This window comes from Tamandua tetradactyla, chromosome 5 (genome assembly GCF_023851605.1).
Source record: "Tamandua tetradactyla isolate mTamTet1 chromosome 5, mTamTet1.pri, whole genome shotgun sequence".
In the NCBI taxonomy this organism is placed as follows: Eukaryota; Metazoa; Chordata; class Mammalia; order Pilosa; family Myrmecophagidae; genus Tamandua; species Tamandua tetradactyla.
The window spans coordinates 18,313,336-18,330,874 of NC_135331.1; the positions used below are offsets into that span (position 1 = coordinate 18,313,336).

At 42.2% G+C, this 17,539-nt stretch overlaps 1 protein-coding gene, 1 long non-coding RNA gene and 1 pseudogene across 3 annotated transcripts in view; 1 reads left to right on the top strand and 2 right to left on the bottom strand.

Annotated features, from left to right (window-relative positions):
• The window catches only part of LOC143682275 (uncharacterized), a 30,732-nt gene extending 26,454 nt beyond the window's left edge, over positions 1 to 4,278 (bottom strand). The window contains exon 1 of the long non-coding RNA XR_013175064.1: positions 4,119 to 4,278. This is a non-coding gene — a long non-coding RNA (uncharacterized LOC143682275). The remainder of the gene's footprint in view (positions 1 to 4,118) is intronic.
• Positions 4,279 to 4,331: 53 nt separating this feature from the next.
• Positions 4,332 to 17,539, top strand: RFC5 (replication factor C subunit 5). 2 transcript variants are annotated; one of them, XM_077159950.1, is made up of 11 exons: positions 4,333 to 4,537; positions 7,206 to 7,270; positions 7,542 to 7,678; positions 8,916 to 8,995; positions 9,657 to 9,730; positions 10,894 to 11,053; positions 11,983 to 12,064; positions 12,477 to 12,606; positions 13,450 to 13,527; positions 15,273 to 15,327; positions 16,341 to 17,539. In XM_077159950.1, the coding sequence occupies exons 1-11, from the start codon at positions 4,476 to 4,478 to the stop codon at positions 16,435 to 16,437; spliced, it is 1,020 nt and encodes a 339-aa protein (XP_077016065.1). In that variant the 5' UTR covers positions 4,333 to 4,475; the 3' UTR covers positions 16,438 to 17,539. The 2 variants fall into 2 exon arrangements, with proteins under 2 accessions (XP_077016066.1, XP_077016065.1); XM_077159951.1 differs by lacking the exons at positions 15,273 to 15,327; positions 16,341 to 17,539 and adding an exon at positions 14,038 to 15,240 and having other exon boundaries at positions 4,332 to 4,537.
• Positions 5,459 to 6,290, bottom strand: LOC143682276 (proteasome subunit alpha type-6-like; annotated as a pseudogene).

The window sequence follows — 17,539 nt, forward strand, 5'->3', positions numbered from 1 at the left end:
GGAACCGATAAATAAATATGCATTAGTTATTCAATCAACAAATGTTTAGGGTATGGTGAACTAGGGTCCTTACGGACTGATGGGGGGAATTCTTGGGCTTCTGACAAGGGAAAGTAGTTGAGGGGACCAGTGCCTCCAAGACCCAAAAACTTAAAGCCCCAATCAATCCACGAGATTGTGGATGTCACCAAAGAAGAAGGACCTTCTGTCCCTTGTATTACTCTTCCAATTGTCCTCTGAGACTTATTCCTCCTTCAAGTTGTTGCTCTTCATTTAAACATGATTTCACCAGGAGAAGGACCCAGTTTGATTTTCTTCTGCCAGCATCTTCCAAAGATAGCCTCACATCCCATTCCCTCCTATGAACAAGTCTTAAAAATAAACGAAGGCAGTTAAGTGCTGTGTCCAAAGCCAAGTTTGTTCCAAACTGAGAGTAATAAAATCCAGGGCTCCCCTTTCCTAATCCAATTTCAAGTGCAAATACTTCTCGTTGGTAATTTTGTTTGTAATGTCTGATCCTGCCATCTCCAGGACTTGATCCTTTATTTAAAGCATTTTGAAATCTGGTTTCAATGATATAATAAGTTTGAGCCTGTGCTCATTAACGTCACGACTCACATGAAGATACCGGCTCTTTAATCTTCCAGAAGGACTAAAAATCAGACAGGTGAAGGTAAGAAGAAATACATGTTTTGCCTGCCTATTTGCCCTTGAAATCAAAAGTCACAAACCTGTACAGTGTTTTTGCTTGGCTAGCAGTGTTTTTTTTTTTTTTCTAATTAGCTGCCAACATTTAAAATGCAGGTATTTTATACAAAAATCCAAAGTTCTGGTTTCTCTTGAAAAAAATCAGAACTGGCAATTTTTGGCTGCTGTCCCTTTTGGCTGAATTCTTGCATAATGGATGCTAATGATACTTTTGGCTTCCAGCATCTGAACCCCTCCCCTATGTTTTGGGGTGTCCCCATGTTGTGGTCATGGTGCGAGGCAGATGTCATTTCCCACCGTTGAAACTTATAAACCTGGGACTCACAAGCTTGAGTCACAGGCTTGGCCAATTAGGCATGTGCCCCTAGGCTTTTAGATGGAGAGCTAGTTTTAGGAAGAACCCGGGACAGAAAAGAACTGGAGAATTCTTTCTGGCAGTGGAAGTGATGAAAGTGAGATCCAATTTCTGGAGGTGGGTGGGGGCGTGGGAAGCGACAGGGTCCAGAGACCGCAGCAGCAGTCTCCTTTCTAGATTGGTTCCGTGGAGTAATTTTGACCATGGTTTCGGTTGCATGGCCTGTCTTTGTCCCTGCCCATTTTCCAAGCGAAGTTCCCCAGCCTTGCTTGAGAGTCTGCAAGCTATCCAATATCTTGATGCTCAAATTCCTGTTCTGCTGAAGCCGTCCTTCCACAAATTCTGTCCCTTGAGGCAGAGCAGATTTTCCTCCCGAACTTCTTTCTTTTTGTATTAACTTCCAGGCATTTGGGTCTGTAACTCTGGTCTGTATTGCTCCCTTTTCCTTTAAAGTGATAACATTTTGGTATTGGGAAAGAACCCAAAGATCATCCAGGGATAACATCAGCAAATTTTTTCTTAGTAATGAGAAAAAAATCTTCCAGAAACACCCGCTGACTTCCCCTCACTCTCACTGGGCAGAACTGGGTCATGTGTTTACATGAAGGCAATCAGTGGCAAGGGTAGTAAGTTTGCCATAATAGGCTTTTTCAGTGTTTGTTGAATTTTGGCCTGAATGTTAGAATCACCTGGGAGCGTTTTTAAAATGCCAATGCCTGGTCCTGTCCTGAGGCCAGATTTAATTGGTCTGATGTGGAGTTCTGGCATTGGCATTTTTGGTGATTTTAATGTCCTGCCAGGGCTGAGTCACTGATCTAGTTTACTCTTTACTCTCTGCCCACTTTACAGGTGCAAATACTGAGGTCCAAAGAGCTATGAAGTAATTTTCCCAAAGGACTATACCTTTACTCAATAGCAAAAACAGGAACAAGCAAAGACCCCCCCCCCCCTACAAATGGCATTTATTAGTATAGCTTTGCTTTTCCAGAGTACTCACGTGGCTGCCCATTCTTTTTCTTAGAAAGTGAAGTCATGTAGAGCTCAAGGACTGAGAAGCAATAGTGAAGTGGTTTTCAAACTTGAGTGCCTCAGAATACCCTGAGGGTTTGTTACAACACAGATGGCTGGGCCCAGCCCTCAGAGCTTCTGATTCAGTGGGTTTGGGGGAGAGGAGGGATAATTAGCATTTCTAACAAGTTCTGCTGGGATGCTAATATAGTGGGACTGAGGACCACACTTTGAGAACCACTAATGTAGTTCCATAGTTTGGGCTATGGAATCTGATTGTCCTGTTAACATCCAGTTTTGCCCCTTTTGTGAGCTTAGAATTTGAGCAAGATACTTTATATATTTATGAAATGAGGCCAATGATAGTAACTTGTGCTTGTTCAAGGATTGAGTGAATATAATAAATACAACACACTTGGAGCCATGTCTGGGCCATGGTAATTACTCAATGAATATTAGTTATTATCATTCATTCATTCATTCATTGAACAATGAATGATGCTTCCTTTGAGCCAGGCACTGTTCAGGTACCAGGAGTATAGTGCTGAATAAGTCAAATGCCCCGCTTTCAAAGAGTTTACAATCCACTAGGGAGCTACAGAATAGAGGACTTCGTAAATATGTGATATAACATCACCCAGAAGAATCCTGCATCCCAAGCAAACTGAACAACAGGTGCACACAGACTCCAAACTGCTTGTCTCCAGAAGCCTTGTCTCACCCCCAACAGAATTTACAGAGGATGAACTTCCAGAAAACAACCCCAGGGTGAAAACGAGACAGGGCCCTTGTGATCCGAAGATACTGAAGAAAATCGATATCAAAATGTTGGTGCTTTTTCTTTAACGTGAGGGCATAATGAATCACTTTTTTTCTTTTCTTTCTTTCTTTTTTTTTTTGTTGGCTTGCACTTCCCAGCAATCTTGTTCCAATCTTGTTTGCACCTTCCAGCTCAAGGATGTGGTGGCTTCATGTTTCTAATGCAAAGGCCTCTCAGCAGCTGGCCAGTTGTAACATTGTCATGCCATCCAATCCTTTAGATTTGGGAGGGAGGGGTCTTTGAAACAAGAGCAGGATGAGCGGAAAGTGTGTTAGAAAGGAAGGAGACTGAGATGGCACTGTGTGGGCTATGCCGGCTGCTTTAGGTGTTATTTCATCTAATCCTCAGAACCACCTTGGAGAAGGCATTCTTGGAGAGAAGCAACCTGGCCAAGACTAAGCGGAAAAGATGGCATGCAAACGATCCCAGCTGCCCTTGTTAAAGTTGCCTTTGAGAGGAAGCAGGGGATCGGGGCACTGTCATACCACAAGCTACATCTGAAGCTACTTCTGGGTCCCCAGGTAAGAGCCAGGATAAAGGTATACCTGCTACCTTATATTTGCCCACTGCCCCTCTATCCTGTTCTAAAGCAGGTGGCAGTGATGTAATCAGGTGCAAAGAATGCAGTTAAGTCTCCATCAGAACTCTACTGACACCAGGACCAGCCTCATCTCCTCCCAGTAAATCCTGCCTTTCTGCACATATTGTTAAAAAAGAACAAAACAACTTTATTACAGATGTAATACATGCTCGCTGCTGGGAAATGCAAGCCAACAAAAAAAAAAAAAGAAAGAAAAAGAAAAAAATGATTCATTATCCCCTCAGGTTAAAGAAAAAGCACCAACATTTTGATATCGATTTTCTTCAGTATCTTCAGATCACTAGGGCCCTGTCTCGTTTTCACCCTGGGGTTGTTTTCTGGAAGTTCATCCTCTGTAAATTCTGTTGGGGGTGAGACAAGGCTTCGGGAGACAGGCAGTTTGGAGTTGTGTTTGTTTGGGGTTGATTTTCAACTTCAAGTTGAACCTCCCAACCATGGGAGCAAAAGGTACTGGGAGCCTTTTTATAGATGGGCATCTGTATTCAAGAACTGGCCGCATCACTTGAGTTGTTTTTTCCTCCGGAATTTTTAGCCCCGGCAGCTTTCGGTTCTTTGAACAGTAAGTGTTTGAACCTTGATGATGTGTCAGAGGATGGCTCAATTGGCCTTGACCGTGAGACCCTTACTTGAAATGATAATGACTGGCGGCTTCAGGGGACGGCCTCGCCTCTCCCGCTCCTTCTGTCTGGGTTCAGAAGCTGCTTGCCATGGAGAGAGCACAGCGCGGGCTCCAAGGGCGGAGCTGGAGGGAGGCAGGCGGCCTGCGCCCCCTGGTAACCAGGCAACCCGCTCCTTAGCAACGGAAGGGGCGGGACCGAAGGAGGAAGTCGGAAGCCGGAAAGCAAGTCTCGCGAGAGTTGCTTTTGCGCGCGAACTCTTAAGTGCTGGGGTCCCAGGGTCTGATTGCGCAGGGGAGCTGTGCAATCGTTTGGGGGTGATCGACGACCGCCGCGGACCGTGTCACTGCACCACCCCACTCCACCATGGAGACCTCAGCGTTCAAGCAGCAGCAGCCTGCGGCGAACAAGAGCAGAAACCTACCTTGGTAGGAGGAGGCCTGCGGTCGCAGTGGGAGATAAATCAGTGGCACCGGGAGGGGATGGTGGGGGTAGAAAGTGGCAGGGCCCGGGCCCACCTCACCCCTCCTGCGCACCTGCGGCCGGGGCGGAACTCACACAGGTTTGCCTTGACATCCCCCAATTCTCCAATCCCTCTCCATTCTGTTCAGGACCTTAAAATTTTGCCAGGTCTCCCCTCACCCTCAGTTTCCTTGCCGAAGAGGAACGCTGTTTTTGCACCTGGTGACAGCACAGGGACTCGATCCCACGTCTTCTGACTCCCTTCATTGGTTTCCATGCCCAGTTACCCTCATCTCTTTCGACAGCCAAAATCTTCAAAACCGTTATTGGTCAAATCCTAAGCTAAGCTAAACAATAAAGTACCAACGCCTTTTAGTTACCATTTATAAAACGGCTGCGACACACAGCCAATTCGAGGTTTGGCGTGCGTTAAATCTTGTGATCCTTACAACCTCTTAGGACGTAGGTACTGTTATTATTCCCATATTACAGATGAAGCAACTACCTTAAAAAGGTTAAATGACTTCCCTGAGGTCCTAAAGGCAGAAAATAGGCTTGGATTTGAACCCAAGCGGTCTGAATTCAGAGCCTGCATTCTTAACCATCCTACTTCCACATCCATATGCTTAGTGATGCTTTGGTTGTATTTGGCCAGATTTTGGAAACTCCAAATTGTTTTGGTATAATGACTGCATTTCCCTTTCCATCCTACGCAATCCCCCAAATAAAGCACTGTTTTTATTTATAGAGTCCTGATCACTTCAGGGGTAGGAGTGGAGAGGTTCCTTTTTCAATACAGAGGCCTCCCTAATATTGGTTTGTTTTTACCAAACGCATAGGCAAGTGGCTTCATGGATTCAGAAAACAAATTACAGTACTTAGTTTCTTTAGTCCCACTCTGCTAGAGCGGCAAGGTGAGCATCAGTTTTTGCTTCTGGAAGAATCCTGAATTTGGGATTTTCAACTGTAACAACTCCAACTTCTATTTCTGAGGGTTTGGAATCAATTGATAGAACAGGAGACCGGTGTGTAATTGCAGTTTCAACTGTCTGTTCAAATGTCCAATCAGATTTCTTCTTTACTTTTTTTTTTTTCAAGGAAGCTGGTTGACTTGGTTTGTTTAATTCCTGCTGCAGTGGCTTTAAACCACAGTAGTAACCTGCAGGATCACAGGTGCACACCTAAGGGCCTGGCTCTTCCTCTATACCAATTAAAATCATGCAACATCCAAGAGGCCTCATTTCAGCGTTCTCTGTAGACCTGAGCAATATCTCCAGTTCATTTACACAACATGTCCACAGGAATCTCATAGCTATACTTGCGTTTCTATACCTCATAGCAGCCTCCCTCCCTGGGATCTAATGTCAGCTGTCATTCTTGTTATCATACAGCCAATGTTTTGGGTTATCTTGAATAAGTGAGTCACCGTGCTGAAATCCAATAATTTGTCAGATACTTTGTTCTTTGTGACAAGTACTGCACAGTCTTTCCCTCTGACATGTATGATGTAAGGCCACCTTGGTTAATAGCCTTAAAAGCATATTCTGGGGTACACAGGTGGTTCGGTGGTAGAATGCTCGCTTTCCATGCTGGAAATCCGGGTTCAGTTACCGGACCATGCGCCTGAAAAAAAAAAGCATATTCTGCTTGGTGGAGGCGGCCCTCAGGTGAAAAAACAATAATGTGGCAGTCAAAACTTGTGCTGGAACCATGGGACATGTTGGTGTGCCCACTGCTTCAAACATAGCTTCTGGGCCCCGAGCTCTCACACAAGGCTACCTAAAGAGTGCATTTTTTTAAAATTGTGGTAAAAAAAAACCGCATAATGTAAAATTTACCATTGTAACTATCTTAAAAGTATGCAATTCAGTGGCATTAAGCACATTCACCACTATCTAGTTCCTGAGTTTTTTCATCATTCCAAATGAAAACCCCAAACTGTTAATCAGTCATTCTCATCCTCCTTCCCCTCAGTCCCTGGCAACTACTGATCTGCTTTCTGTCTGTATGGATTTGCCTATTTTGGAGATTTCGTGTAAATGGAATCAGACAATGTGTGGTCTTTTGTATCTGGCTTCTTTCACTTAGCATTGATGATTTCAGGGTTTATCCATGTTGTAGCTTCCATTGTACTTCATTCCTTTTTATAGCTGAATAATATTCCCAAGTCTGGAGACACCACCTTTTGTTTATCCATTCATCTGTTGATGGAATTGGGGTAGGAGTTCAATTTTGAGTTCACTTTAAAATAGTCAGTGCAGGTTGAGATTATAGGCAGATAGGTAGAAAGGTAGAATTAGAACAAGATTCCTCAACTTCAGCACTTTTACATTTTGAGCCAAATACTTTGTGTTGGGGGTGGTGGTGAGGTGCTCTATAATCATTTGTATCGTAGGATGTTTAGCAGCCTCCCTGTATGCCAGTAGCCAGTTGTGACAACCAAGAATGTCTCCAAACATTGCCAAAAATTCCCTGCGGGACAAAAGCACCCCTGGTTGAAAACCACTGGACTGTATTAAAATTTAGTGGGTTGCTGTTTCTCTTTTTTTAATTAGGGTATGAAAGGATTCTTTTGCAAACACAAAACGTGCTTGCATTCATATATGTTGTAATTCATACTAAATTGTGTTTCAGGGTTGAAAAATACCGGCCACAGACACTGAATGATCTCATTTCTCATCAGGACATTTTGAGTACCAGTAAGTATCCGTATATCAGTTCCTGTTATCCTAGTCGAACAAACTATATAAATTTCTTGGTGCTGTCATCTCTGCTGAGTAATTACTTTGAAGAATACGATCAAGCTTTATGAAATGTGGCTTTAAGAGTTGAGCTCTTCAGGTATTTCATTCCTGCGTCTGCCTCTGATTTGAGATAGCATTGGATTTAAGTGCATTCAACTCAAGGCCTCACAGTGAATGAGGCAACTCCTGGAGACTGATGATTTCTTTCTTTCTTCCCGATCCTCAGTTCAAAAATTTATCAGTGAAGACCGGCTGCCTCATCTGCTTCTCTATGGTCCTCCAGGAACGGGAAAGACATCCACCATCCTCGCCTGTGCTAAACAGCTATACAAAGATAAAGAATTCGGCTCCATGGTCCTGGAGGTAAATAGGAAGATTATGCTTACTCTACAGATAACTAAGGGCTCCAGTGTACTAGCTTTCATGCCGCTAGCTTTAGTTTCACTTGAAAAGTAAGTTTTTCACTAGCATTTGGGGAAGAAGTAGATGTGAGATAAGATATTGTTAATTCCCTTTTTTCTGTAATGGTCATTTTGGTCTGGATTGGCATTAGTCAGTAGGAGGGCAGTTGGAGGGCTGGGAGTTTTTCTTTGCTTTTGCCAACATTTACCCAAATGCAACTTTATGGTGACTCAGTTGTTAGCTGTCTCGCATGTGCCCCTCCAGATCCATTCTCTGCATCTCTCTACCCCATTCTTGCTGGGAAGGCCGAGCCGTACTGTCCACAGCTTCTGTGCCCTCTGACTCCTGGCTGGACTTGACTACGTGGGGCCCCAGCAGGGATCAGGGAGAAAGAGGGGAATAATCCCTGGCCCCACCCTCCCGGGTCCCAATGGCTATACCCCCACCGTTGGCATAGCTCCTCGTAGCTGGTGTCCTTCACATAGCCCTTCCCAGGGGCCACCAACCATGCCCTCCCCCAAACTTGGGGTGGGTAACAGGGCCCCAGTAGTCCCTGTGATATTGTATAACCCTGTGGTTTCCTACTCCCCACCAACACCTTTTTAAATATCTCTGAATTCTCTTCAAATTATCAAATTTGAGCATGCCATCTGTGTACTACTGAGACTGCCACTTAGATTAGAAAATGCCAAATATTGTCTATTGCAAGGCAAAAAAAAAAACATTCAACTTACTTTTTAGATGTGGATCTTAGAAGCTTGCTACTAACTGGCATTCTTACTTCAATGTATTAAAAGCTTAGTAAACTCTGGGTGGCTGTGGGTTGTAGATAAAATTAACATCGTTCTGCTCAGGCCAGAGATGTTGTTTGGTATGACCAGGCCAGTTAATTATTCCTTCAGTTTAAGTCAGAGTGAATGTCCTCAAAGGGAGGAGAGAAACAGTTGTTTTTCTTCAGAATGTAAAGGGCATCACCTGTGATACACACAACACACACATACACATATATATATACTATATACAACACATACACACATATATATACTATATTATATGTATTTAATGATTATCTCTTAGATGTCATTAGACCTAGACCTACGTTGCTGAGCTGAATTGGAGAAAAGGTACATTAAAACCAATAATTCATAGATTGCACACCAACATGTATTTTGTTCTGGCTTTTCTCTCCCATGTGAAGCTGAATGCATCAGATGACCGGGGAATAGATATCGTTCGAGGACCAATTCTGAGCTTTGCTAGCACAAGGACAATATTTAAGTAAGAATTATTTGTATATTTTCCTCCCTAGAGATTTTTATCAGTAAAATGATAGAGTTTAATTTTTTTAGCTCCTTCCCGTTATCAGTTTGTAAAGGTAAAACTGGACTTTGTCAATAGCAGACAAAAACAAGGGATAAAGTGTAGGGGTGGTGGTAAGATGCTATAATGCAAACATTGAAATACAGTATTCTTAAGCTGCATTAGCAAGTATTTTAGGGAAGCGTTACCTTCATTTTATTAGTTAATTGAGGATTGATTATATCCTAAGGCTGAATGAACTAGTTTGAATTTAAAAATAAATTGAAATGGAAAAGGATAACTAGGATGATAGTGTTTGTTTGTTTTAAAATGCAATACAAGACTTAGGCAGTAGTGAAGGTAGTGGGAAAAGGTGGTTCATGGGGTCACAGGGTGCTCTGCAGAAGAATGATGGGGGCACCAGAGCCTACCATGTAACAGAAATACAGAAGTTGGACCTCATTTCCCTGTGAGATTGAAGCAGTAATGGTCCTTTGCTCTCAGCTTAACCACAGATGTCTGCTTTGGTCAAAGTTCTCAGAGACAGGGACTGGTGGCACAAATGAAAAGATGTAGGCGTGTGCCTGGAAGCTGAAGTGAGAGGGAAGAAATCACTAGTAAGTGCTGTTTGTTTTCCCAGGAAAGGCTTTAAACTAGTAATCCTGGATGAAGCGGATGCCATGACTCAGGATGCCCAGAACGCCTTGAGGAGAGGTAAGAAGTGGGGCAAGAGCAGGTGCCACCTAACGAGTGTTAGGAGAAGGAGAGTAGGGAACTTTGGACCCATCATGGCATGTTTTTTCATTCATCTGATTCAGAGAAATCTCCATATTTTTTCTTCTTGTATCCCGCCATATGATCCAGGCAGAATCTCTCCATGTTGGGGCTTTCCTCACTCAACAGCTTAAGAACATAAGCCCAGTTAGGACTTTTAACTCCCAACTTAAAATGGCCAGGCATTGGCATTTCATCTTCGTTGCCTCTGGATTCAATTTCAGGGTTGGGAATTTGTATCATCTGATAGGAAATTATGAAAAATATTTCTTTCCTAAGTGGCCGGATAGACCTTTCTATGTACCCTTAGATATAAAATACCCAGAAAAATAAAGTTTATTTGCACTCAGAAAGCTGATATTTCTTCACTTCTTGCCATAAATGATCTGGCAGGGAAATATCCCGTGTATTTGTGTGGGGCTAGTGCTGTTCATTTCTTTTCAAGGACATTTGTCACTTCCCTCTTTAAGATTCTGAGGCAATCAGTTAGAAGAATGATTGTTAGGTGTTTCTGGGGGAACGAGTGGATCACAGCACATGTTTCAGAGGAGGAGGAGGGTTGGAATATCTTCTGGTCTAGAATCCTTGGCAGCCTTTCTTCAGCATCTTGCTATGCAGAGTGACTGTCATTCTGGGCAGATAGTGTGAGAACATCGGGTACCTATAGGAGTGAAACTGGTGTCATAAGCACTTCTTAGTGTGGTTTGTTGCTCTCTTGAGTGCTCTAAGCCTTGCAAAAAGCCATCCCTGTCCCCTGCCTAGTAGAGGGTGGAACCTCCAAAATCCACTTAACATTATTTAAAGAAAAAGTGCAAGATTACTGGGTCTCAGTTTAATGGGATGGAATAGCAAGAGGAGCAGGGTCCTGGCATCCTAAAAAAGGAGGCATTTTATAAAATCCCATGGAGGTGGGTGACAGGCTTATCAGCTTTTGAAAGGGGAGGATCAGTCTGGTGTTGCAGGCAGGAGCCCTGCTTCTTGGCATTTTTCTCAAACCTTTTTTCTGTACACTCCGGGCAACCAAGAAAAGTGCAAAAGTTTCCTCGTCCTCTGAGGAATCTGAATAGACTTTGATGTGAGGTGATTTTGTTTTCTCTTGCCAGTGATTGAGAAATTTACTGAGAATACCAGATTTTGCCTCATCTGTAATTATCTGTCAAAGATCATTCCAGCCTTGCAGTCCCGGTGTACGAGGTTCCGGTTTGGACCCCTGACTCCCGAGCTCATGGTTCCCCGCTTAGAACATGTCGTAGAAAAAGAGAAGTGAGTATATTGAAAACTGGGAAAGGTGAGGGCCTTTGTGAGTTGAGTGTGGTGTGGGTAGGGTTGTAGGATGACTGGCTGATTTAAATGATCCAGTTGACATAGTTAAATGGGGTACGGAGGGTGGGCCACGGTGGCTCAGCAGGCAAGAATGCTTGCCTGCCGTGCCAGAGGACCCGGGTTCGATTTCTGGTGCCTGCCCATGTATAAAAAAAAATAAAAAAATAAAAAATTTAAATGGGGTACGGTTATAAAATACTCAGCTATTGAAATGGGGTAATGTTTATAATATACTCAGCAGAGTGCCTTGGCTCAGGGTATGACCCAGGTAACATCAGGATCTGTTAACCACTCCCATTTTCTCTGGTATCTCATGGACCTTTGCCCCAGAAAAGTCATTTGGGTCTTTTCTTGATTTTTCTTTATACCATCCGTCTCCCCTGGAAGCTGTCCCAATTTCCTCCTACTCTTTTGTCATTGGAAGCTGCATGCTGCTGAGTCCCTTCTGCTAAGATGTCTCTAGCCTCTTTTGACTAGAAGGGATGGTTTCAAAGACATTATATTCTGTGTAATCAGATGCCGTGCAAGTAGTTGGCCCGAGCTGCAGCTTGTGTAAGGAAGGTCCTTTGGCACAATGACTATGCCTGGGCACTTTCCTCTCCAGAGAGCACGATTCAGAGCTAGTGGCACAACAGAGAGATGAATGCTTGATCCTGAACAAGGGTCATTTTAGATTTTGAGTAGGCTGTCACTCCTTATATGAGGCCAAGTCCCTAAAAACCAGGGTGCTTTCTAGATTGTATACATCAGGAGAGTGTTAAGTCGGTTATTCTTTTTAAAGTCTTAATCATTTCAGGCCATCTTGTTCCCCTGGTGAATGCCTACATTCTTGTGGGGCCTCTAAATCCCTTTTGCCTATTTCCTTTCAGAGTTGATATAAGTGAAGATGGGATGAAAGCACTTGTCACCCTTTCCAGTGGGGACATGCGAAGGGCCCTGAACATTTTACAGGTATGGTCCTATTCACAGCCAGTCATGAATGATTACTGCAGAATAGTTTTTCAGGGAAGACACAAACAATAGCACAAGTAACAACTCTGTAAATTCAGAAATCCAGAAATGATTGGACCTTGGTCTTACAATGTGCCAAAGATTCCTTGGCTCTGTGTTTTGTTTCACTGAAAGAATACTTTGTGGCAAACAAGGAAAATATTGGGAAGGTTTCTGCAGCTGTCACACAGCCAGCAAGCAGTATCTTCTGAAGAGGCCGATTCTTGCCAGTGTTAAAATACAGGTTCACGTTGCTCTATTTCCATGTGATGTTGCTGCCCACCTGTGTGGCTGCCACAGCAGCTTTCCTCTTAGCTTGGTGCAGGTTGACGGGCTGCTCTGACAGCCACTGTGATTCTTCCTGTCTGCACAGAGCACCAATATGGCCTTTGGGAAGGTGACAGAGGAAACCGTCTATACCTGCACCGGGCACCCACTCAAATCAGACATTGCCAACATTCTGGACTGGATGTTGAATCAAGACTTCACCACAGCCTACAGAAGTATCCTTTCTCATGTCCTCTGGGACAGTGTGACAAGTGCCCGAGGCCTGGCTGTGACACTAGGAGTGCAGGTCCCTGCTGGTACCTATGCGTCCTTTGGCCAAAGCTTGACTAAGTGCACCTCCAGTCAGCTTGCTGAAGGAGCAAGGTATTTGGAGGTGGAGCAGATGCTTGTCTCTAACACCCCCAAAGTTTTCCTGAAAGGCTTTGACCTGGGTAGGGCTTGCAGCAACTTCACTCACAGATGGAAGTAAAGCAGTTAAGCCTGGGGATGGGAGATGTCATCATTTTTTTTTTTTTTTACATGGGCAGGCACCGGGAATCGAACCTGGGTCCTCAGGCTTGGCAGGCAAGCATTCTTACCTGCTGAGCCACCGTGGCCCGCCCGAAAAGAGGTTGGAAAATTTGTCACTTTCATGGTTCTTCTGTAGTTCTACATGAGCAGGCACTGGGAATCGAACCTGGGTCCTCTGGCATGGCAGGCAAGCATTCTTGCCTGCTGAGCCACCGTGGCCCGCCCTGTCATCATTTTAAAGTGGTCATTGTTACTCTTGTTTTGCTATGAAATTAAAAGCTAGGTATAGTTATAAGAAGCCTCTCAGACATGACAGTTGACTCTTTTCTCAGGAGATGTATCTTGCAGAAATCCCTTCTTGAAGATGCAAACATCAGAAAAATAAGAATTAAGGTCCACGTATGTCACTTCAAATTGAAAAGAGAAATTGCTATGTTGGGATTAAAAGTTCCTATTTTTAAAAGTCACTTGCCAGGTCTGTTGTCAAAATCCTCTGCTATATGTTTGCTCTGGAATTTGTTCCCTTTGCCTTAACTGTTCCTCTTTAGATATTATGGATTTGAAAACTCTGAAAGGACTGGCATTACATGATATTCTGACAGAGATACACTTGTTTGTGCATAGAGGTAAGTTACATCATTCCCTACTTTAGAAGCTGTGGGGGAGACATGCTTTGGGATTAAGGGTCATTAGAATGGGAACACATTCATTCTTGAAGCCAAGAAATGGAAATGAAGAAGTAAGGCCTGACCTCATTTTCAACTATTTTGTCTTGCTACTATTTAAAACTTGGTTCTAAAAACACTCAATCTCTAGAAAGGCTGGTAGGAGAAAATGAAAAGAAACTCCTGAAGGCTAACATTTTTATTCCTCTAGGGGTGTGTTTTACAGCAATAAGTAGTATAATTTAATTCACATTTCTAAAAGAATGTTTCCCCCAAAAAGAAGGGAGAAGGAAGATCTATCTTCCTGTAAACCAAAGTAGTCTTAATTAAACTATTTTAAGTTCTACTCTTGCTCCCACATTCTCTACAGAGAAGAGGTTCTCCTTGCCAGCACATAGGAATCACCCAGATCAATTAAATCAGCCTCTGGGCGGTAGGGGGGCGGATCTGGGCATCAATATTACTTTTCAGCTCCCCAGGTGGCACAATGGACAGCCTTTTGGAGAAGCTCTTTCCTCCACAACAGCCAACTGCAGACTGAAAGACTCGGTCTGGTTAGTGAATGATTGATTCCATCCATGCCTTTGGAGGCCTCTCCATGGCTGGCTGATATGTTAACTTCTGCTCCCAAATACGGTCACCTCAAGCCCTGCTCTGCTCCAATTGTGGGAGCTGGGTATGAACCAACTTTTAAAAATCACTTGTTTGTTGTATAACTATATAGCTTTTATCTTGTGACTCTGTGATTATAAAAATCTTGTCACTGATATCTCCTTTATCCAGTCTATGGTTAGATGAGTAAGACATGCATGGGGGGAAATTGCAGAAAATAGGGTACCCGGAGAGACAGAAGCTAGAGATGGGGGAGTGGCTACCTAATATGTACAGAATTGTTAGTGAGTTTGAACTTAAATGTTTGGTAACCGATAGAAGTGATGGTAACTCAATCTGTGCATGAAAAAAATAGTAATGTTTTATAGGTAAATTTGATTGATAGTGATTGTTTAAAGTCATGTATGTAAATAAGTTCTATGAATTACTACAAATGTATAGGTATATATGGGCAAAAAAGCTATTGCAAACTATGAACTATAGGTTAACAGTAATATTTAACTATTATTTCATCAACAGTAACAAATTTACTATACCATTACTATGGGTCAACAATAGTGGGGGATAAGGAGTAGGGGAGGATTTTTTCATTCTTATTTCTGTTCTAGAGTAATGAAAATGTTCTAAACTTGATCATAGGGATATATGTACAACTATGTTTTGATATTGTGAGCCAGTGATTGTGTACTTTTGGTGGTTGGTATGCTGTGTGAATAATTTCAATAAAATTGAAAAAAAAATCATTTGTTTTAAAAACTGAGACAGTGAGTGAGCACTCCACATTCAGGTTAACTCCTGGCTACCCAGTTGCTAAAAGAGGAGTGTCGATGAGCCTTCTATGTTTTTCTCTCTTTTAGAATCTAATTTGTTTGGTATTCTTTTTGGGTACATCACAAAGAATCACACAGTAGGATAAAAACTGAAAATGTACACCATTTTCACTTTCTTATAGGTGTAGTGGCTAGTGATAAGTCTTGAGACCACAAGAAAAATTCAGTGTTAACTGTTAGATGTTTAAACTCGTATTGTAGTCTATGATTTTTTTAATGGTAGTGAGTGGCATATCTCACTCATTTGATTTTGGTTTTCCTCAGTTGACTTTCCATCTTCAGTTCGAATACATTTATTAACCAAAATGGCAGACGTTGAGTGAGTATTGATTTCCCAATTTTAAAATTATTTTCTTGTTTTCCCTACTATGGATGTTTTTGTTTCTATTTGCTTGGTTTCAGCTTTTTCTTTGTCTAAGTCACAGATAATCTAATTTTGGTGCTGTTACTAAATGAAAGTGGGGAAGGGATGAGTTACTTCTTTAAACATGAATGAAACACAAAGGTAGCACTCAGTTACATATCTGAGATAAAGCCCTGCTCATACTGATTCTGAAAAGGCTTTTGTTACTTGAGAGATATTTCAGTCAGATTTTTAATTTTTGATATGTAGGTCATTTGGGGACAACCAGCTATCCAGTTGTTATTAAAGCATTTTGGCATGCTAAAGCATATTGGGGGAAAAGTAAACATAAACCCAATTTTCCACTTTGCCTGACTCAGTAAATACTGTTATTAGCCCCCAGTGAAGCTGGCAGCTATCATTTAAGAAGACAAAACATTGGATTCAAAATAGATAACACAGGCAAACTCGTCATTTTTCGGTCACTGGCATTCATTCACATTCACAAAATAGGTCACTTCTTATCACTCCACTGTGAATATTATGGTTTTGCATTCAACAACCAGGCACTTAAAAGATGGCAAGATGAACTGCCAATCAGTGCTTTACTGACTGGACCTTAGCACGACAGACATGTCAACAAAATCCCAATGAAATTATTTAGTTCACATGAAGGAAATCTTAATTCCTCTCATTGCATTTTGTGGATGAAGATATAATCCTTTATCACAAATTCTGGGTGTCTGTACACAGTTACAACAAAGTTCAGAACACTGTTACTGATGACTAATAATTTGTTTTTTAATTTAGTTTTTCCTTAACCAGTTCAAATTTATAAATCAGTGTTTGAGGGCAGAAAAGAAAATGTTAGAGGAACACACAAGATTCTGTCCAGGATACACTTTAACAGTCTTTGATCTCTATTCTCTTGTCAGAAGGCAGCTATTTGTGGTATTCCTTATTCTTACCTTTTGTTTAATTTCTTTTAGATACAGACTTTCCGTTGGCACCAATGAGAAGATTCAACTGAGTTCCCTCATTGCTGCTTTTCAAGTCACCAGAGACCTGATTGTGGCAGAGGCCTAGATGTCTAGGCCTATTGGCTACAATTCTGAGGACCCGGCAGTGCCTAGAGAACAGAGGGCCCACTTAGAGGATGAACTGCTGTCCAGGGCCTGGGTGACAAAGCCACAATCACTCGTCTGAGAAAACTCCATTCCAGGCTTGGGTAGGCAGACGTCAAAAAACGTACCTTATTTGTGGCAGTTTGGAGCAGACATGTACAAAATTATTTTAATGTACAACTATCTTATTGCACTGCCCATTTGTTTTTCACAGGGGGGGAAAAGACTTGTCAGCCTTAAGGCTTTTACCCTTCAGTTGCTTTAAGGACAGGAAATTGGCCTCTCTCATTTTGGTTTGGAACATAAGGCTTTTAAATCTAACATGGTCCCAGTGTCCTTCAATTTAAGGTAAACTGAACCTCTCCAAAATTAAGTTTATAAATATAATCTTTGGCACTGTATCTTTTCTACCTTAAGTAGGTGTTAAATTTCAGGCCAATTCTTACATAAAACAAACCCAATCCTTACTTTAAAAATTGGATTTTTTATTTCTCTTTAAGGAGATGATTTATCAGCAGCTTCTTAATTGTGGTGTGGATGGTAGGAAAGAATTTAAGTGTCATAGAGCTAGCCTTTAAATTTGCCACTGCGGACCAGTAGTTGTACAAAGCTCACTTGTTAGTGCTGGGAGGTCACATGAGATTAAGCCTGACTTTATAACTGCTTGAAAGGATTGGGAATTTTGTACGAATTTAGCAGCTTGTTTTACAGCAATTCTGCTTCATTTATGTTAGCGTTCTTCACAATTAAAAAAAAAAGCTTGTTTGTTGGTTGTTGTAAGTGACTCTTCTTAGCCAGTTATGAAGATGCTGACTTACCTTCATTTACATTAATGCCTTCTCCATCTCTGATATCACAGATCCAAATTCTTACACTACTGAAAGGGAAAAGCTGGCTGTTTCCATCAGGTGTGTAAGACTCGACTTGCTCCCTGGGGGACACCAGCAGAAGCTGGAAGGCTAATGGCCAAGCAGTGCCTCAGGACAGCATCCAGGGTCTTAGGCTCTACTATATGGGATATTATAAAAAACCATGAAATTAAAAATTTGGCTAATTCATTCCTA

Bases quoted from the DNA above. Each gene is read 5' to 3' on its own strand.
- RFC5 (XM_077159950.1), top strand. From the start codon at position 4,476: ATGGAGACCTCAGCGTTCAAGCAGCAGCAGCCTGCGGCGAACAAGAGC. The intron at 9,731-10,893 runs GTAAGAAGTGGG...TTCTCTTGCCAG, and splicing joins CCAGAACGCCTTGAGGAGAG to TGATTGAGAAATTTACTGAG. The intron at 15,328-16,340 runs GTGAGTATTGAT...AATTTCTTTTAG, and splicing joins ACCAAAATGGCAGACGTTGA to ATACAGACTTTCCGTTGGCA.